This window comes from Melanotaenia boesemani, chromosome 1, assembly GCF_017639745.1.
Source record: "Melanotaenia boesemani isolate fMelBoe1 chromosome 1, fMelBoe1.pri, whole genome shotgun sequence".
NCBI classification, from domain to species: domain Eukaryota; kingdom Metazoa; phylum Chordata; class Actinopteri; order Atheriniformes; family Melanotaeniidae; genus Melanotaenia; species Melanotaenia boesemani.
Window position 1 is genome coordinate 17467837 of NC_055682.1, and position 22271 is coordinate 17490107.

At 39.1% G+C, this 22271-nt stretch overlaps 1 protein-coding gene across 1 annotated transcript; it reads left to right on the plus strand.

Moving 5' to 3' along the window:
- The first annotated feature begins 247 nt into the window (after positions 1-247).
- Positions 248-21758, plus strand: cmtm4 (CKLF-like MARVEL transmembrane domain containing 4). The gene is made up of 4 exons (XM_041992226.1): positions 248-947; positions 12027-12203; positions 21002-21100; positions 21356-21758. The coding sequence occupies exons 1-4, from the start codon at positions 762-764 to the stop codon at positions 21518-21520; spliced, it is 627 nt and encodes a 208-aa protein (XP_041848160.1). The 5' UTR covers positions 248-761; the 3' UTR covers positions 21521-21758.
- Positions 21759-22271: the final 513 nt, after the last annotated feature.

Sequence of the window (22271 nt, forward strand, 5' to 3'; positions counted from 1 at the left end):
TCGCGTAAAAAACCTAACAAAAATAATAGCCACATGCATACGAATAATAAACTTTTTTGTGATCTAACGGATGACAAAGTATATATGAAGAACACCGACAGCTCAAAACAAAGAAGATCCAGAAAATGCAACTGAGCTCGGTTCTGTCGGCGTGGTTCCGGCTGGATTCATTTTACAGGCTGTTTGGGAATAAAACAGACTCCTTCTCAAGAATGTGCAGTTTTTAAAGGGGCGGGGACAAGCCTGCTTTCCATCCACACAGAGGGAAGCGGTGGCTAAAGGCTGCCTTACTGTACGCTGCTGTAATTAAGTTTACGGACAACAAGGACCTCTGGACTGTTCCAGGCGGCAATAGGTGGATGGTTTTCCAGTCGCATAGACGAGTCGCACAGACCAACAGACGTTTTGTGGCCTAAAAAAACAAGAATCGTAATGAAAGGTAAAGAGACACGAGGAATCGAACAAGTGACCCATCGAACATACAGCAATCAGAAGTGGAAGAGCGGCAAAACAGCAGATAGCAGGCTTATTTTCAACTTGGTCATGTTTGAGAGCATCGCCCGCTGCTGTTTCACCGTGGGGCGGCTATGAGAAGTGGACTGCCTGGGTCGTTTTCTCCGTCCACTTTACAGCCTGCAGGAAACAAAGTGTGCTTTCCGTCACGTTACCTGCGCATTTAAAGTAAATTCTGGTGCGTTGTCAGCGTGCGTTTTATATGCTGTAGTACTTGGTAGTGAAAGAGTCCAGCTTCTCCCGAAATCATGAGGACCACCGAGGAGACGGAGGGCTTTGACGGCGAGGCCTCCAACACTTCCATGATCTCCGGGGCCAGCAGTCCCTATCAGCCCACCACGGAGCCCGTTCATTCCCGGAACGTTTTGGGAGGAATGAGGTGCGACTTGGAGTACCTCAGGTCGTACTTTGGGATTTTAAAGGTGGTCGAAGTGGTAAGTGTAAGCGCATATTACTGCAATGTTGAAAGACACGCGTCTGTATTGGAGTAGACAAAGTAAAGCAAACTACAGCGCACAGTTGGGTTGTGCAAACCATGGAGATGATCAATAACATCAATTAAATATATCTGTTTCTAGGAAAGACGTAAAAAAGCTGTAATCATGAGAAGCATTAGCTTATTTATTATTCATATGTAATAAACCCAAAGAAAAAAGTGTCCTATATGTCATATAAAGACAAAGAGGTGAGGATATAAAGCATCAGCCCTCACAACTTAGTCTTTACACACATTACCAACCTTTTAACTGGCTTCAACAAACTGGGGTAGTATTTCATGATCTAGTTGTTCTGACTGTGCTTTCTGGTGTAGGATATTGTGATATAATGTGCTAATATTTCATTGGTTTAGGTTTTTTTCAGAATTATGCAGCTTTTTACCATTCCAGTCCTTAGATATGCCTAATTACTATGGATGCATCCACTAAAGCAGCTGCTGATACCTGTATATTTGTGAAGGGCATAAAGTTGTGCCTGGAAAACACGTTTTAAATCCGTATATGCCTACCAGATGTCTCAACAGGGAAAAAATCAACAACAAGGCAAAATGAAGGCTCCCAAAGATCTGATAACTCACCAGAGGAGGAAATATCTGTTAAGCTTTGGCTATTTCTCTTCTTCTGGTGCCAAATACACTCAACACGGAACTACACACTCATACACATGAAATGGTGTGTATCCCCAACAGGAAACGTGGGGTAGTAATTACCTCTGTCAGTGTTTATGGAAAATGAAAGCAACATAAAAAAATCTAAACGGTTGCTCTAGCCTTCAGTGCTCTGCTTTTAAAACTTGCTTTGCTTTAGAAAAAGTTTATAAAGGCTGTTAGAACTGGTTTGTTGCTCAGTCAGGCGCAGTCTGCCTGAGCTGCTGCACACACCTGTGATGTTTACCTCTGTGCATGTGGGAAGGAAGGATAGGTAGCCATCTGTCATCAGCGTGGGAGATGTTTGAAGCAGGCTGCTACTAAGATTCATATTTGCAGCCATTATATTTGCAGTAAATGCTAAAATATTGTGTTAGATTTGGGACTCAATGGCACAACAAATGATCATTTTATTTCCCTGCTTCACCACAGATAAATGTGATTAGAAATTCTATTCTTATAGTCCATCTGTAGTTCATCTTCATTTTTTAAATGTAATTACCCAGACATCCTCATTAAATTCATAGAGTATGATTCTCCTACAGCATCACATGATGTGGGCCCACAAGTAGAGCGGGTTAGCATTTAAAGTGGTTCATTCTTGTGTCACCAGAAGTAGTAATTCAACATTTTTTGGTACTGAATTACTACTAATTAAACATATTTCTCATTGAACAATATCAGGCAGAGTCCGTCAGTTTTTAGTGTTGTCTTGACTCAAGCAGCAACACATGTAGCAAACCAAACAAATCAAACTGGATTTGGTAAAGGATTTATTTGACAGAAGATCTAATCCTTGGAATGTTAAACAAAGCAATACTATTGTCATCGTCATGGAGACATTTTGCTCAGTATCAATAGGTTTAATACCTGGTTAACCCTGGATTCAAAACTAACACCAATACTTCCAAATGCAGAATATATTAAATGATGTATAACCCTGGAATAACCCATCCCTGTTCCTGGAACTTTCTAAATATTTCTAGGTAAATACTCTTAATGTGATGGCCATGGTAGAGCTCCATAAATAGATTGAATAAGCATTATCTTATATCCTATTACTAAACTTTTGTTTATACTGTCTCATTCATGTCAATGGTTTGTTCTGCTCTGATAGTGATTTTCCAGTTGAGATAGTCATATTTCTTCCCTGCAGACAAGGAGAGGACCAATGAAAGTCATCCAAGCTTACGCTCAGTATCTCAGAGGAGACTACAAGGCTTCCTGCCAGACTTTAATAGCTCCACTGGCTTTTATTTTTACTGCTCTGTCCTCTCATTATTTCAGTATCAGCCAGCCAAGGCAGTGTGATGACAATGTAGAACTAATAAGTAACAAACCAGAGCTGACGGCATGCAATGTGTTATAAAAGTACCTAATGTACCTCAGTCTTTGCATAAACACTCTCATTTATATGACAGGGTTAATGGAAAGTTGTTCCGGAGCTGAAAAGGCGGTTTTCATGCGTCGTTAATAAATAATCTTTGCACAGTTTTCAATTGTTAGAATTAATGATTACAGTTGGTGCAAATTGACTGACAATATATGTTGCATTGTTCAACAAGCCTTTTTACCCACATAGTGGAATAAAGGGTGTTGTTTAATAACTTGGATGTAAAAACATTTGATTTGTCAGTCATGTCATGTCAGTTTTGCAGATAATCACTGAAAGTGTTATGTGGTTTAGTGCTTCACCATCTGTCTTTCATGGACTACTTCCTAATGGCTTTTTTTTTTTTTTAGAACAAATGTTTATTATATTATGTCTACACCCAGGCTTTGTTTGCACAAGTTGTTTGAAGCCATTTTGACATTTGCAGTGACCCATGATTACAAACAATCCTGTGTTACCTGATATAAGCTAAAGTGTCACCTTGGATTATAAAATTTATCTGTGTCCTGAACAATTTTGGATAAATAACAAAAGCAATATGAGGAACGAGTCAGTCTCTCTAATGTTTTCTTTCCCTCTTAGAAGGGATGCGTTTCAAGAAAAACAAAGTTTGATTGATTATTTCTTTCCTAACTTAAAATTTGTTTTAAGAGTGTCTACATATATGCCAAACGTTAATTCATTTTTTTTTCTTTGTTTCTTTAATCAAACTTTTTAGACATTGCTGGGTTTATCCAGTAAATCAAATACTACAGCAGCTCATTATAAAGGAATATTTTATATACTTATTTATTTATTTAGGGTTTTTGGGCCCTGATGGTCTTTATTTAAAAGTTGCTTGACAGGAAAGGGTCATAAACTGAGACTTGACTCCAGGCCAACTGGGTCATTGAACTTCAGCCTTTGCATGATGCTCTATTAGTTGACCTACTTTTATCAAAAATTTTAATTTTGATGTGTTTAAAATGACTTTTTTCTAGGTAAAAGAAATAAAACATGATGACTGAAATCAATATTGCAGTCTGCTACTTGCATTTGCAGGCTAATGCTTGGTTTGTAGTTCTCGGTTAAGTCCATTCAGAGCTTATTAACACAACTACGTAAGTGGCTACATAAGCCATCATGAGCATTTATTCATGTGTGACAATGTCTGTGTGGTCTGCAGTCAGATCCCAAAGCACTCCCTGGCAATGGGCTTTCTATGCTTCAAACAAACAAATAGAAAGTCTAATTTGGGATGTAACACAAGTACTGAACTGCATTTTTATTAAAATTCACAGCTACATACAAGAGAAGTATAATGTCAGAGGGGATGATGTGTGCAATAATTAAACTGACTGAGCTTATACACAGATTGGGAGAGCTTTGAAACAAGTTAAATGGTGTATAGCTGCATGAGCCATTATGAAGAAACCAGCCTTTTTGCATTTTTGTTTCACAAAGGCAAATTTGAGCAAAGCTGTTGTATTTCAACCAGACGATAGCCGTGTAACTGTTAGATTTCTTGAAAGTTGCATGTAAGGCCATAGAGTTACTGCAAAGGGCACATGGTTGCAACGTCTGCCCCTCGATCGTTTGTTTAAGCCTCAGTGTAAAAATCTTTTATCTGGCCAGCACAATAGCTAACTGTCAATTACAACTCATCAAACTTATTCGAATTTTTAAAAAGACTGAAATCAGTAAAACCCTGAAAACCTGATGTTTAATATTAATATTTCTTTGCAGAACTTTTTTTATTTTAGCTTCTTTGTTACTTTTCCAGCGTCTAAACAGTGTGGCAACAAAACAGAGAAACAGATGCAGATTGGTCTGCAAGTTTGAAGCATTCATTTATTTACAAGTAGAATCTTATAACACCACGTTAGAAGTGACTTTGGTAATGGATCTTTTTTGTTTTCTAAATTTAATGTTAACTGTTATCTGCACCTGCCAGTGTTGTTGCTTGGTTAGCTTTGGTTTAGTCTGGCTCCAACTCCGGTCCTCGTGAGCTACTGTCCTGCAGGTTTTAGATGTCTCCTACAACAACACACCTCTGCACAAGCATGTTAATGACCCAGTGATTTGAATCAGGTGTGTTGCATCAGGGTATAATCCAAAACGTGCAGGACTGTAGCTCACGAGGACCGGAGTTGGAGATCCCTGGGCTAGAAAGTTGATCAGAATTTTTAAATGTAACAGTGAAGATTAGAAACAAAGAAGGGGAAAGGAAATAGACCCTACAGACTGTAAAATTTACAGTGTATTTACACTGATACTGTATGTTCAACCTTAAGTGGACCCTGGTCCACTTCCACAGATAGTCCGGTCCATTTGGAGCAGTGTGAACGTACTTTTGGACTCTGGTCCGCTTGAAAACCAGGGGTCTTGGTCCTCTTGCATGTAAGCATCACAAGTGACCTTTGGTTGGGGGATTAATAAAAACGTATGACTCAACGTACCGCAACATGTTAGATATCTCATTGTCTCTCCTGCTGCTCATACTGGCCAGATTCTTGTGAAGACTGAATTAGGTTTTAACATCAAAGTAAAAACAGAAACTGAATACAGTTATTGTCACTACATTGTTTACTTGTGGTGAACAAGCAGTTTTCAGCCCTGGCCAATCAATAAGCCCGATTTTCTTCTTGGTCAGTGATTGTTTTGGGGGCCACCTCCCCCCAGCAAGCAGCTGTTGTAACTTTATTGTTGTTGCAGTGTTAAAGCAAACAAAACCAAACAAAGGTGTGAAAATGTTCAGAATTCTCCATCCAATGAAACCGAGTCCTCCGGACTATCCTGGTTTGAATGCACCCTTCCCTAACTCTATGGTACTGCAGTTAATGAAATCAACTTAAATTCATATAACTCTATCTACTGTGTGTAAGATCAGCTAATTACCAAGCCAGTGTTGCGTTGAAATCTGTTTCTCCACAAAATCTGACTACCTTTTTGGCTTACATAATAAAGTAAACCAAGTATAGGGCTTTAAAATGCATACATTGTAATCAGTGGGGGTTATAAGACACTGAAGTATTAATAAATGATTTATATAATCTTGGAACTCAGTGGATGGATACATTCAACAATTTGTTGTGTTGAGCAGAAATAGAATAAGATTTTAAGAGGATGATATTAGAGGTTGTGCTGGACGTTAGCATGCTGGGTCCCAGCATACGTACAACAGTCTTGACTGCAATATCACATAAACAAACCATATTATCCCATATTAACCGTGGCCTCAACCTGAGATTAATTTTACATTTTCCAGAAAGAAGTTGACATAAAAAGCGTAAATAGTTATATATATTTATTTAAAAAAAACTGTGATAGAACCCAAGATGAGGAGAGCTAAGTGCTAATGGACTTACTGTGTAGTTGTGTCAGGCTGGAGCACTAAAATGCATCAGCACACTGGCTTTTACACAACCAGTCATTCGTTAGATGAATGTGCTGCTCCTGGCCCCCCATGGATCAGAAGCTACCCCCAGCAGGCTGTAACCTGAGCGAGGTATGTCTGTCCTGACGGCAGGTTTGCAGTGTTAGCCTCATGTCCCTCTACACGCCAACATCAATATTTTTGATCCTATCAAACTTGCTTTGTCTCCCATCAAGCTGTCGGCCTTCATGATGAAAAAGAGCTCATGTTAAACTGTACTTCCCTCCTCTTTTTTCTTTTTTTTTTCTTTTTTCTTTTTAGAAAAGAAATATTATTTTAACATTATAGTAATGATGTCTTTTCTGGTGATGTTGGGAAATTAAGCTAGCAGATGCTTCCAAATGTCAGCACACACTTCCTCCCCTGAGAGAAGTGCCACATGCTTCATTCTCATGTGGTTGAAGCGTTACTTATTCAGAGCTTGAAGCGACTTCTAAAAACAACAAAGATCTTCTGCTTGCACATAAGGAGACATGCATGCTGTTGTGTATGTGCAAAAACATACCTAACTTGCCTTTTGGGTAGAAATTTAACCCTCATTCAGGTTAAATTTTTCCACCTCATAGATGACTGTGGGCTCCTGCTGAGGCGTAATTTTGGGTATGTTTTTTTTTTGCATGCGGTTCTATAAAAGTGCAGCATATAATGTTGTGTAGCCTCCACAACCAGTCCTCTTTTCTCCTTGAATTCTCTATCCACAGCAGATGGCGCATAGGAAGTGGATCAGAGTCCAATATGCCTTTAAAGACAACTATTAGTGTGTTAAATCCCAAAGATTAGAATGTGCCAGCATGTAGGTGTGGTAAGAGAAAGAGTGTACATGTGCATGGCTATGCATGTGCACGCACAAGGAACAGGTTGCATAGGGTTGAAGGTTGACATAAAATCATCACTTACAAGATTATCCAGCAAGGTGCTTGTGATCCCCCACCTCCTCCTCTATGACTGCCTAACACCTGCTACACAGGGACCTTGTGGAAGCAATATGCTTTCCTCTAGAGACATGACATCATCTTTCAGCTCAAACAGCCCTCCGTTTCTCCTTGGGTGTAACCCTTTTTAGATATGTTGCAGCCACAGACCGACTGCTGTCCAACTACACTATCTAATAAGGCCTGAACAGCTGTGCTATGAAACCTTTGTCCTAATGATAGCTGGATCAGGAGGTTTGCTTTCTCTTCTCTTTGTTTTAAAGTGTCTTAATGGGGCTGCGGGACATACTGTATTCTTGTATTTTTATTTGTGGGCCAAAGATTTGCATGAATGGACAGTAGTCTCTTATAAAAAAAGGAGTTTTTCTCCACTCAGGCTTAATTAGTGCCAGTCACAAGACAATACTTCATTTGTTAGAAACAGAGCACACCCTGCTCATTAAAACAGATTGTGGGGTTGTCTTTTGAGCTGCTGAGAGCAAGAGGAGTGGAGGATGGGTCTTTTGTTTGGGTTTATTCAGCAGTGTCAACCAATGAGATGAAAACAGCTAAGTGTGAGATGGATGTATTTATTGGGTTTTACTGATGAATGCAAGTGTTATAGTATAAGTATATAAACTAGTGATGTGTTGATATGTTGGTATCAGATGATATTTAGCTTGTTAAAGGGTGAGAATCTCAGCAAATCACGTTTCAAGGGCTGCAATCAAATTATGAAATGATTAGTGATGCATCTTAATTCATCTTTTATTTCTGGGACTTATTTTTTACTCTATTTATAACAATCTTTTAAAACAAATGTGGCTAGTTGACTAGCGTTTGACTAGAGTTTTTAATTCACTTCCCTCTTTCCAAGTTGGATTCAAGCTTTGACTTCACTTGCTCGATGATCCTTTGTTTTAGCAACTACAACTGGGTGTTTTTCATCTTTTCCTGTCCAAAATATGACATTTGGTGTCTCATGTTTGTCTTGTTTCACAAATTAAAGTGCTTCAGGATAGTTGCTCCTTATTTTGTCCATAAGTTATATGCTAGTTCAGAGCTTTAGACAGAACTCCTCCTGAAAGGCTAAAAAAATAATTTACAAATGTTCCATCTTCAGAAAAAGTGTTACTGGAAAAGGTAAAGCTACTCACCAAGTTTTGGAATATTTGCCAAAGTTTGCAGTGAGTTGACAAAGACTGAAGCATCTAAGTCAGTTTTTGTCTTTTCCTCTTCAAAGATGGACCTTTTGTTATTTATAACCAATCTGCTTCGTTGCATTAACTGACTGTGAAAGTCATTGCTCTTCTTACACCTGCTATAAATGGAGCCCACTTTACACACACTGATGCACAGAAAGGATAAAAAAAACAACAAAAGAACAATAGCTGACAGTTTTTACTACATCTCCATTTTAATAGCTCCTTGATTATAGCTGTGCATGCAGAGCAGATGTGCAAAGGTCATTTTATATGGAAGCAAAACATTTGCAACAACAAACTGAGGAGTGTTTTTGAGTTTGGATGTTACAACTAGGGAGAATAAATAAAATGACATAGCATTAGGTCACATTTTTGTTTTTTGTTGAACACTTGGCACACAGCTCGGCCTTAGTCCACAGCTTTGATGCTTCAGAGTTTGTATTTTGCTTATGATTTGAGCAGCTATGTGATTGTTTCTCTAATGCTCAGTCTTCTCTTATTAACAACCAAAAATTTAAAGTTAGGGTAACCTAACCACATCTTATTCCTGTGCAATTCCCTCATCAGACTTGCCTTATGGCAGACAGGAAAATGTTATTGTCTGGGTTTAATTTAGATAAGAAAGTTGTCAGTGAAACTTGATGTAAGTTTAAATGTAAACACAGTTCGGCCAAGACTGAATTGGCTGTTTTGCCTGGAATAATCATTTTTAATATAACCTGTTCATTCTGCAACAGAGGAAGGAGGGGCTTCCTTCTTCAAGCTGACAAGAAACATTAAAACCTTATGAACCAGTTCCTTTTTTAAAAGACATCACCTTACCATAATCAGCTTTGCCAATAACTTTAAGAAGTGTATAAAAACAATTAGTGTCTTCACAGAGCAGAGCTTTACCACATAGCCCTGAAGGTTCATGAACGGTACGTGGCAAAGTAAGACATTTTTAAACCTGCTTGGATAAAGCTGCCATTAATCAGTCATCTGTTCAAAGAGCATATGACTAGTTAGCACTTATTAAAAACTGCAGTCCCATTCAGCATTTTTAAAATGTCTAGTGAATGAAATTGATTTTCCCAATAATGTTCATTAAGTCTGAAACAAAAAAATAAATCCAGGCAAACACAAAGTTTCTGATCTCATACAACACAATATTTTTATCTGTTTCATTCCACAGAGCTACTAATAACTCCTGGTTCTGGTCAAAGTAAGAGAAGCCTTAGATTTAACCTTCAACAAGCGTTTCTGTTAGCTGCAGGCCATTATTTAAGGTTCTTTGGACCATTCTTGCTCACAGACCTGCTTCATCTTAGGCATTTGTGCAGGGTCTGTGATAGCTCACTTGATGTCACTCTGCATTCTCATTATTGACTCTAAAAGATTGATTTTCCTCAACCCCTTTCCCACTGAAAACAATATAAACACCTACTAACATTTGCTGGTTATTTATTGAATCTGGCTCCAGTCAGTAGTTATAGAACCACGATTAGCAGAACACATTCTACACTGAGTACTGTGATGGACTGGTGACCTGTCCAGGGTTTACCCTGCCTATTGCCTAGTACCTGCTGGGATAGACTCTAGTCTCCCACGACCCTGCATTGGAATAGGCGAGTATAGAAAATGGTGGGATGTGTGATACACCTGGGCCAGCAAGAGTGAGACCACCCTTGCAATGAATTTTAAAACCACACATTTTGCATTTCAGAGCATCCTTCTCATGTAGATGCTCTAAGGTCATATGTATCAGAAACCACAGCCTGTAGGGTAATCAGAAACATCTTTCTTGTAATAGCCTTTATGGTTGCCCCTTGGACCAATAAATTAAAATAATGGTACCATCATATATCACAATTGAAATGATATTAGTCCTTTTTAACATTTAATTAGATGTTTAGATGTTTAGATGATAATGATGGTCATTCTGCTGCATTAGCTGTTTTTTTCTGAGCTTCAACTGGCAGCTACTGTGACATAATCCTCTAAGATGACAATGGAGACAAATAGTCCTAGCTCATAGGCAGGGTAGCAGCTCCTAACCATAATGCTCCCTCCGTTGTGCCCCTGCACTAGGAAGAGGATTTCATGTTGGTGTGTTTTTTTACTTTCTTTTCATCAGTTGAGAAATTATTTTCCCAGTAATGTTGTGGGGTGTCTAGGATCAAAACAGTGATCAAAAAAGTTTACAGTGATGTTTTGTACATCAGCTTCCTGTGTACATATTCACTGATTCTTTAGGTAGTTGAGTAATTTGGAGTTTTTTCCCTCTTTAACCATGTTCAACACTCTGCTTTGCTTTGACTGATAGAAAAAAATAGGCACCATACTTCGTTTGTCAGTACTGTATTCTGAGAAACATCTTTTTTTTTTATTTATATTGCAGCCATTGTTGTCTCTATAAAAAACCTTGCTCAATTCAGCACAGTTTTCTTGCTTGTGCTATGTGTATACACCTGATTATTGTATGTAGAAAACAAATGCAGATGATTCAAACTTGCTTTTTTCCTCTGCTGTACTTTGATGAGCTCAGTGGAAGCTGTAACAAATACTTTCAATATCACTTCACTGGCATTCCTCCATTCTTCAGAGAAAATATGTGATGTGTCAACAAAAAGCATTTTTTTCCATCTATTAATCTTTCCTATTTGGGTTATGATTACATACCATTTGCTCTTTTTATGTCTGTGCAGCACAAGATTTAGTTCATGTGAAATTACACAAACAGATCACATTAATCGTCTGGATACTTTGATGTAATTTGTTCAGTTAAAACTGGACCTTGCATCTTGCATGAACATCTCAATGGCAGAAGAACACCTCAAAAGCAGAATTCCTCCCATACTGTGGTTTGTTGATGGATGTTGGCTGAAGGCAAGCGTCATCACAGACTGCCAAGAGCAGGACTCATAAAGAGGGCTCATGGCCTCCGGTCTATTCACAGGACAATTACTTTGTAATCTGGGAAGTTTGGAATTTCACCACACTCACAGAGAATTGCAGAAGTGGCTTATTTACACTGACCTATTTGCTTCAGAGCAGTTAAACCACGGAGCAGTTTTTATATTATGATTTTATTTTCTAAAAACAAGAAAAAGACTAAAAGTGTGGTGGAACCTTGTTTACATAATCCAAAAATCTGAATTAAGTTAATTTATCAGACATTATCTAAAAAAGATTATATTGCAAACAGAAATAAGTCCAGCATGTTGAGAGTTAGACTGATCTGACTGATCACTTGGACTGGCCTGATTTGAATAATGAGCTCCTCTCCTGGATAATGTATGCCATTTGCTCATGTTGACCTACTTTTCCAGCCAAGAGAGATGATTCACTAATCAAGCTGATTATGTAACTTTTCTGGCAAACGCTGTACTACACAGTACACTCAATATGTCCTACTTTTCACACTCAAACCTTGTTTGTCTTGTCATTTTCCCTCCCACTCCAGGTGCTGTCACTCATTGGATTCATCTGCATTGAGACCATCATGATGTGCTCTCCCTGTGGAGGGGTCTACTTCTTTGAATTTGTCAGCTGCAGTTCCTTTGTGGTGACAGGAGTTCTCCTCCTGATCTTCAGTCTCAACCTCCACACCAAGGTTCCCCAGATCAATTGGAACCTCACGGTATGTACAAGGAGGTTAACAATCATGTGGAAAAAGCAAGGAAACCTTTTGAAACTTAAGATTTTATGAATGTATGAATGAATTTATTGTCATTGCACAACAGTTACATCAGCAATCATTGGCAGTGAAATTCTTAGATCCCAGGCTCTCCTAACAATACTGAAAAGAATATAAACCACAATAAAAATAGTCAAACACAAAAAGCAAGAATACTACAAATAAGTTATACAGTAAAATATATAATAAGCAATAAGAAGGTGCTATTATTTAAAGGTGGCGTTGCTCCTGAGAACATTTAGAAGTCTTATGGCCTGCGGTATAAAGCTTTCCCTGAACCTGGTGGTACGGGCTTGAATGCTGCAACTCGACTGGACGGACCGCTGTTAATTGGTCCGGGTCACTGGTGCGTGACACTTCAATTTCTGTCTATAGGAAGACAGCAGCAGAACTGAGGTGTGATCAGATTTCCCAAAAGGAGAGCGAGGGAGGACCTTATACGTGTTTGCGTAAGGGGTGTAAACATGATCGAGTGTGTTCTTGCCACAACAGCTGATGTGTTGGTGGTATCTCGGCCGGACTTTCCTCAGTTTGGTGCTGTTAAAATCCCCGGCTACAATAAACGCAGCCTAGAAATGCTATGCATTGTTCTTCACCTGAGGTTGTGTTTACCTCATTTTAAAGGTCCCATATTATGCAAAATTCCCTTTTTAATGGTTTTGGAACAGTCATACTGGTCCCCCCGCATGTGTAGGAGACCCGTAAGTGTGAAACTCTTTCAGGCGCTCTCTCTCCCCCCTGCTCCACCTCTAGGGAAGTAAGCGCTGAATTGAGCGAGTTTGAAAGCCTGTACGTTAAGACGTCATAAGGGACAATAACCACTCCCCACAGAGCGATGGACCCGCTTACCGGCTCTCAAAGCCCGCCCTCTAAAAATCACCTAGCGCCCAGTGTTTATCCTTTTCGGCAACCCTCGTTAGCGGACATGGCTAAGCGACAGAAGCACTGTTCTGTTTGTGGCTGCATAAATGAACACGAAAACGTTTTTTTACTTCCATCCACTGAACCCACGAGGACTGAGTGGATTAATTTTATTTTTGGAGGAAATGTACCCGGAAAACTTCCAAAGGTTTTGCATGTCTGTGGCCAGCATTTCAAAGAGGACTGTTTCCACAACATGGGGGCATGGAAAGCAGGCTTCGCCAACCGTTTGAAGCTGAAGCCAGGTTCAATACCAACTGTCCGTGACACAGCTGGAGAGGTAAGAGCTGGCAGTTATTTTATCGTTTCGGCCTTATTAGTCTGATAGCTTGAAAATATATTAGCACTGTTGTAAATGTAGCCAAGTCACTGTTTCTACTGTTTGAATCCGGTGCCATTGTGCATCAGATTGATGAGCGTAGCTAGCTGTGTTCTCCGTGCGTCGCGGTTTGGGTCGGTAATGGGGGCTTCAGGAATGGGTTCCGGTGTTCCGGCGTTTGTTTATCCTTCACTACGCTGTAATCAGCGTCTAGTTACCGCTAAGGCCTAACCTGTCAATCACCTCATGACGGGCGATGCGATGGGCGGAGCCAACAGCTGAGCTGCTCCACCAGGGTTCCGCCCACCATAAACGGCACATTTCTGAAGCTGCTAAAAAGAGGGAGGTGAAGAGAAGCCGCTGCACTCAAACTGAGGGTCGATTTGTCCATACCATGGCGGAAATATTTCATTTAGATATTAATGAATGGTCTCAGATTGGGAATAAAGTGTATAATATGGGACCTTTAAGACCTGGTGGGTTTATCATATCACATACTGATATGTAAAACATTAAAATTGAAAGAGAGTCTACACCACGCCTCAACGATGCAAGCTTTAGGTGAGTTATTGAAGTTGAGGTAAGGAGGATGTGGAGTAGGCATCTAGGGTGGTGTAATGACAACCCCGTGAGGGAGACTCAGAATGGGGGTGCCATCTCGGTTCTTCTGATTACCAGTTTTATGGACCCCCCCCCCCTCCAGATGGTACCTGAAAAGAAAGGTAAAAATGGAGAGGAAAAAAAGGAATGAGTGAGGCCAATACAAACGGGAGATGTAGAGGCAGGTGAGGAAAGAAAGAAAAAGAAGGCGATAGACAGAAGGACAAAGATAGATGGAAGGTGGAGGAAGAGATAAGGAAAACGAAAGGGGGTAAGGAACAGAGAGGAGGGATGGAAAGATAAGTAGAGATGAAAGACAGAGAATGGATGCAATAGTGAAGGCAAAATGGAAAATGTCAAGAACAGGGAACGAGAAAGTCAAGTAAGTATAACAAAACTTGCCAAGTGATTAAATGTGTGGTTGAGGCATGGCCCCGCTCCCGAACCCAAGTTAAGTTAACTTTGTTTGATGTATGTTTAGCTCCCTTTAAACATTGCAAGTTTCCAGTGATCTGATAGCTAATGTGTCAATTTTAAACCCTGGTAAGCACCCTGGTCCCCTAAAGCTGAGGTGTATACACAGTATTTAAACACAGCACTAATTCGTATGGCTTCAGTCACATTAATAGATAAGCATACACACAAATGATGGTTTATGATCTACTTTTCAGAGGAATTCAATGAGTGTATTATAAAGTAAATCAATGACTGCTCAGTTCAAACCTTCCTACCCCATGGTTTCTACTTACAAGGTTTAACACCAAAGTGGTTGGTTTCCCAGCACTTGTGAATATGCAAAAGTTGTGCTGAACATTCTCCACCCATACTTAGCCTAATGTTTTCTAGAGTGAACACAACTATACTGACTATTTTTGTTATTGCAAGAACAACGAGGCATTGACAAGTTGAAACTGTCAAGTTTAAACTAACATGTTGAGAAAGGATATTTCTGACTGGCTCTTTTAAGGTTATTATAAATATGTCAGACAAGTGGCATGTTTTGTTATGAAACCTCTTGCATCATACCTCATGTGATACGCTGTTCAATGTTGTGTAAATAAAAAGTGTTGTATTTGCATGGTGTCTCTCTCCATCACTATCTTGGGAATGTCTAAATGAAACCTAAAGCAACAAAAAATAAACCCCTGTCTAAATTAATAAATGCTGGTGCTTTAATAGATTCAAACCATATATTTTCCATAACTTCTGTCTGAGAATGCCTTTAGATAAATCTTGTTTTAGCTAAATAACTGAATTCTGCTATCTTGATATTTAGCTAAACAGTGTGTTATATTATCTGTGACTAGCCAACTCACTGATAATTGGAGGTTTGCTAGGAAAGGATTTCTCAGGTTTGAAGAGATCAACGTCACCAAAGTGTTTTTAATTATGAAAATACTTGTGTGCTATGAATAAATCAACATTTAGCTGTTTAAGTTAGCAAAACAGGTACATTTAAGAAAACTTCTCAGTCAGTCACAGTCAGCATCTTCAACAAGTTTCAGCGTAGCTCTATCTTCTACCTTCTTGGCATAAACTAAACTGCTCAAGTTCTGCCTAAACCTCTGTTAAAAAAAGCATTGGGTGGTAGTCTTGCATTCAGTATAACGGTAAAGCTTAACTCAGACTCATCATGGTGAGTGTGGAACTGTTTGGAAGAGCACATAGTTTCAGGATGTGCTTTGTCAGCTGTAAGCTGGTGGGTGTTCTCCAGCAGATGCTGGCTGGCTTCCTGTGCTTGCCTACACGGCTTTACACCAATGTGAGCTTGTTTATGTGCACATCTGTATTTTTTACAGGCAGGATTAGCAAAAATGTCTTCAACCAAATTTCCATGAACCATACAGCTCACAGTGCACATCACAGCAAAGCAGCGAGTTTCTAGCCAGAGGTCTGAATCCAACCACAGCGATCAGATTACTGTATGGTTTTTTTCTTGGTACAGGACTGCACCTCAAACATGAAGGGAAGGTGGGCCTCTGGCTTCTACTTTTGGCAGCACAACACCAAATGAAAACTTTTAATACTCTTGGAGATGCCAGAGTCAATTAAAAAGTGCTGATTTGGGAACTTTTAGTGGATATTTACAGTAGGATATAGAATATGAAATCTTTCTGTTTATTCTCTACTGAGCCATCTCAAAATTATTTGCATCTTACATAAATTACAATTTAATTTGTGTATTGTGTGCTTAAGCTTAAGATCCTGACTACAAGATGAAACTTCACTGAGCTGTAGTTTGGCTCACTGGATTTGATGCAATTTTTATGGACAAACTTAATCATATTTTATAAAACTATTGAATGAAGCCAGTCCCTGCTCTTCTGTTTTTACTTTTAATTGCAACCCATAGGTGCTTCTCTCCATATTCTGTAACTTTTGCTCTCATTCCAAGCTGTAGCTTACAAGCCAACAATGCTTGCTTGCGTTCCACAATATTGCCCCAACATCATGCTGTGCGAGTCTATCAAGTTCAAAGCTGCTCCAGTCACGCTGGGCCCCTGGTAAATTCACCACGAGTACACATTTCAGAGTGTTAACCAACAGTTAACCCTTCTGCTGACTTCCTCTGTTCCCCAGCTACAGACTGTGGACTGACACTGACGGTTACACAGCATGTAGGGAGTTGTTGAAGAAGAAAGGTTTTCAATCAAAGGGACAGTGTGCAACAGTTACTGACATCTAGTGGTCAAATTAGAGATAGCAACCATCTTAAATGTCAAGCACCAACCATTAACAGTTTCATCCATATTGGTTGGTGAAGTAACCTTTAGAAGAGAAAACAAACAACTTCAACAACACTACATACATTTATTTTTCATCATTGATTTCCATCTGGGTAAAGCTGCACCACTTTATTATCGGTTTCTGCCTTCTCTTATCCTAAATGTAGTTGTCCTTTTTTCTTTAAATTAAATGAAGTCAAGTTATGCCCCATTACCTGCTTTTTCTTATACATACTTTTCTCTACATATTAAATATGATCTTTCATTTCTCAAATATGTTCCATAAAACCTGAAACAGCATCTTTATTTGCTGTTTTCTCCATTTCTACACCCTCTGAACTTAACTTTCATCTATGTGCCCATTAAATTGACATAAATGGTTCGTTCTAATGTTATAAGAAGTTTCTTTCTCATAGATCTTTATTATTGTTACACACTTTAACTTTAAAAGATAACATATAAAGTCTTTAAATGGGCCACAAAAAAGAAGAAAGAAAAAGCTATAATAGAACAAACATCAGGTCCATATAAACAGCCATCCAATACATTAAGTTGTTTTACAACATTTCGATAGCAGTAAAGAGGACATCAAAATACACATACAGTATGCACATTGTTTCTTTTAAAGACTGTTTCTGTTGGATATGCTCAGTGCTTAGTGTTGTGGTTATTATCAGCTTCAGTCATTAATCTATCATCAATCCAAACCAGAGACCACTTAAGTTAAGTTTTATTTACTTCATCCAGAAGTGAAATCCAATATCTTTCTTGGTTTAGACAGCTTAAGTTTGCCACCCAAGTAGACAAAGGACACTAAATACTCAGTTGCTCTGTTTGTCTCTCGGAGAACCTGGCATATGTTAAAGTCAGAGAAAATGTTTTATGCCTGTATGAAGCTCAGAGGCCCTCTGTGGCTTGCTGCAACTGTCGACAGAATAGATTTTATTGTGAGTGTTGTGCCTCAGCCTTTCGGGTTTCCATAGTTACACTTCAATGAGTATCTCCACTTTCAAACTTGAGAGCACAGCAGAAACATAGAATAACATACAGCGACACAGAACTGCTAACAAGCAGTGCAGAAGAAATAGCCAGCCTTTTTTCTGCGCAAGCAAGAAGTATACACTCAAAATAGTTGGTGAGGCTGATTTAGCAAAGAAAGATGCCCACGGTGGCTTACGTGGGTGCTGCACCTTGAGTGTAACCTTTCATCTCATGTAGAAAACGTCCATGTGACATGAAGTTGTGTACAGGAGGTTCTGTAACGACGTTGAAACACTCAAAGGTTTGTTGTGACTTCACAGACTGGTCTACAAAATTGATCAGTAGTTAACATGCACAGTCTTCCTCTGTTCGTTCAATAAATTATGCTTCTTATTTTCTGATGTTTTAATGTCTGTGTAAAACACTTTGAATCATCCTGACATTCAGTTGTGCTATACAAATAAACCTGCCTTGTCTATGGAACATCTCCTTCATGGAGTCACCCAACAGCTACTGTCATAACTACATGTCCTGTATTTATCTGCATGCACATCTGCAGCTCAGCATAACCAGACTTAGAGTGGTCGATATTAAGGCTTTGAGTCTATTTTTATTAGTTGTATAAATTTGTTTGGCCTTACACTTTCTTTATTTGCTCTGATTACAATTTAATTGATGATAAATGTCGGATGGTATTTTTTTTGTCATGTTTGAACTGAAATATTTTTTCTCTCCTATTGCACGTGTTGTTGCATAATAAGCAAATTAACTATGAGTATCTTTCATATTTTTTTCAAATGTATTGATGGTTCAAACTTGAATTATGAGCTCTGAAGTTCCAGAAATCAAATGGTTTTAAAAGCAGAGCCACTTATTGCTATAAACAGTTTGAGAGAGGATAAATGATTTTTTTTTTTGTAATAAGCCAGCATGCCAGTGGTTTGGTTCAGCATGTGCTTGTGTTATTTAGGGTTTATGATGGCCTAGTTAAAATGGGATTTGTGGTAGAAAGTAAAGTGGAAAGGCTGAGGGTCATCTGAATTCCCTGTGGAGCTGACCCGACTGGATCCTGAGAGATCCTGGAATCAGAAAGTTGTGCTGAAGCATTTGTGCTAATGAAAAAAGGTCACTGGAAGGTTAATTTATAAAAGACAGTTTCCTGCTTAACCAGTTAGGCAAGAGTGATGGGAGTGTACGTGCAATGTGACCAATGTTTGTTGTGTGTTGAGACTCTGTAATGAGGTTGGTCAAAGGTTACTATCATAACTCTTGTGTAGATCAACTGTGCCAGTTAGCATGTGGTAATATGGTTCCATATTGATTACTGATTAAACAGCTGAACCGGTGGAATATTATCAGACTTTTCTTGCCCTGCTGAGTCGTGTGCTTCATTTGTTCTGCATGCTTGCACTTGTGTGTAACTGTATGTCTGGTCAGTGTTTGTGACTTCCCCATTGTATGTGCCCAGTGTGTCATATGAGAGACCATGTCTGCAATGATTACAATCATGCGTCTGATCACGGGGGCCGTGCCGGGCAGTTCACTGTTAACCCTTTCCCCATCGTCAGAAAGGAGAGTAAAACATGAGAGGGGGGTGTCTCTTTCATTCTCCTGCTCATGCATAAAAAGGTGGGGGATGGAGTTTGTGTGTACAGGGAGTGTATGTGTTTGTGTGTAATATGAGGTGCTCTTTGAATTCAAGTGTGTGTTGTTTTGGCCTTATTTCCCCCTGTGGTTTTACAGTGAAGCACCAGGATGCAGGCTGGCTGCTTAGAAGAGTGGAAACCAAACTCTTTATTTGTTCAGTAAGGAGGAACATTATCCAGGATGTATTTCTGAGGCAGATAGGAGTTTGAACTGTGTCAACAGGCCACAAATATTTTTGAATATGAGGAGATCTGCAGCAGCGTCAGCAGCCATCCTTACAGCTCCACTGTACTAATTTGAGCCATCTATTTTAATAAAGAAATACTCAAATGTCCTTACTTTCATACTTTCAATGATGTGTTTTAGAGTTACAAACATTTCATACGGGAGGAAAAGTGTTTGGTGTGAACTTAGAAGGCAGTTGTTGCAATTATGTTGCTTTAACTGGATTTAGTTGAATCAGTTTAGGAATACATATTTTTCATATATTTAGATAGTGTTGTTATTGCCCAAGCTTTTGTGAGGTAATACAACCATGAAGTCTTTCAGTAGGTTTTTATCCAGGTCAAGAAATGTAAACAACCCTAAATAGCAATACAAATTGAATCTTTAGCAATATGGTCCAAAACAAAAAAATAGAACAATGATCCTCACTCCCTATCATCATAGGCATCAAATGGAGACAAAGGAATATAATGAAAACAACACATGCCTGATCAGAAGTCAAGTCTCTTATGATCCATGGCCATTGTTTTTAATTTTGGTTTTAGTTGTTTTAGATTTCTGCCTTTAACTGGTAATGTTGCCTGTGTTTTAACTGATTATTCTTATAATCTGGTTTGTATTACTTCCTGTTTTATTTTGTAGAGCCTGTTCTTTTGTTGCTTTGGTTTTTTTTCCATCACCTGGTTTCTGTTAGCTTGTTATTAGTTCCCTCAGCATATATACCCCTTGGTTTCTCTTGTTTTTTGCCAGGTCCTCTTCATTGTTTTCCCCATTGTCACCCCTTGCATTCCCGGTTATCATTAGTCTGCTTCTTAGTTTTGGTTTCTTGCTTTTTCTACTCTTGTCATGTTATTCTATTATCCTGCCTGTGCAGTACCTTTTGTTTTCTTCAATCAGTTCTTACATCCTCCTGCCTCTTCACACTGCAGTTGGGTCCTTCATCCTCCACACACACTAACCGTGATGCTAAACAAGACAGTAAACATGGAGGAAAACAGAAAGAAAATATAAATGGATAAATTGACTTTAAATGTGGACCACTACTGAGACCACAGAGCCAAAAGGATGCATTACATGGGACATAACTTCACAAATATGGTGAATGTAGCTACTGTATATTTAATTCATGTCGTGAAAAATAAAAAGTAAATTTAGAACTGACTAGTTTTAAATGTATCCACATATAAAACAGACTTAGTAGTTGTGTACTAATGCATGATTTACCTCTAACAGCATTATAGTCCGTTTATTTTTCTACTATTACCTGCTATTATGCCCCTGAGCATCTATGTTGACTTACATATTTTTGTTTCTTTCTGCAGGACCTGGTTAACACTGCTGCAAGCACCTTGTTCTTTTTCTTGTCTTCTCTTGTACTGGCCTGCATCAACCACAACACTGGAGCTGAAATAGGAGCAGTGGTGCGTAATCAGAACCAACCGGCCATGTTTGTGTCTCTTTTTGCTCTCCAGTTGCATTGCCAAAAACAAAACAGATTAATTCTATCTAGTTTATGTATACTGATTTGTTTATAGCAACAGCAAATTTTACAACATCAGCCTTGAAAAATTACCACTGTTCAAGTTCAGGACTGAGTATTCACGGAGCATTAAGTTTCTGTTTGCCATTCAAATTCAGACATTGTTATTGTGCTTCCTGTTTCCACATGTATGCAGATCTTTGGCTTCCTGGTGACAGGTGTGTACAGCTTAAACACCTTCCTGGCGGTACGGAGGTGGCGCCGTGGCAGCGGGTGTCAGGGGGCAGCCCAGACCAGCGAATACATTCGAGCACGCACAGCATCTCGTGGAGAGATGGAGGCACGGCCAGAGCTGGCATGAGAGCTCAGACAATCAGACAGACTTAGAGAAAGTCACACTATAGGCAGCTGACTAAGATGGAAGATTGACTTCTGCAGCTTTGCCACCTAATTAAGTTTCATTCCACAGGCAGAGATGAGCTCCGTGACTTTGTTTAGCAGTTCGCTGTGAAAGGATGGGTCCGATTGAAGGTGTGCTTTGTAAATTCTTTTTAAACCATTATGAAGTACGACTTCTATGAAGAACCACAAAAGCAAAAGAAGAAGACTGACTTTGCTCCAGTTGTGCTTCAGCTCTTGTTCTGGGGTCTGTGTTGACTTGTTTAAAAGTTTGACTTTCACTATGAATGAAGCTTAGTTTGAATAGAAGGTCAACTATTGTACAGTTTGCTTATATCATGCCGGTGTCTGTGAAGTCTGTGGTAATGAATGTGATTGTGGATCCACAACATGCAGTAACCTGCACAACACACATCCCATCACTTTAACTATTTTACAGCCTTCGGCTCCTGCCTGTGAAAAAGGTTGATGATAGATTTTAAACCTGCTAACATGAAAATGATTTTTCTGTTGGTTTTATAACCTGACCTCAAGCCACTATTGAAACATTAGCTGTCAGCAGTCATACAGTAGCATGAAAGGGTCATTCCTAACTGCGAAACAGATGGGAAATAACGATGTGAAATATTTTGTTGCACATCCAATGAGTTTGATACAAAAAAATCCCAATAATTGACTCCATCTGTTTTGGCTCAGGTTGTGCACAGGCAATC

Bases quoted from the DNA above. Each gene is read 5' to 3' on its own strand.
- cmtm4 (XM_041992226.1), top strand. From the start codon at position 762: ATGAGGACCACCGAGGAGACGGAGGGCTTTGACGGCGAGGCCTCCAAC. The intron at 12,204-21,001 runs GTATGTACAAGG...TTCTTTCTGCAG, and splicing joins AGATCAATTGGAACCTCACG to GACCTGGTTAACACTGCTGC. The intron at 21,101-21,355 runs GTGCGTAATCAG...ACATGTATGCAG, and splicing joins GAGCTGAAATAGGAGCAGTG to ATCTTTGGCTTCCTGGTGAC.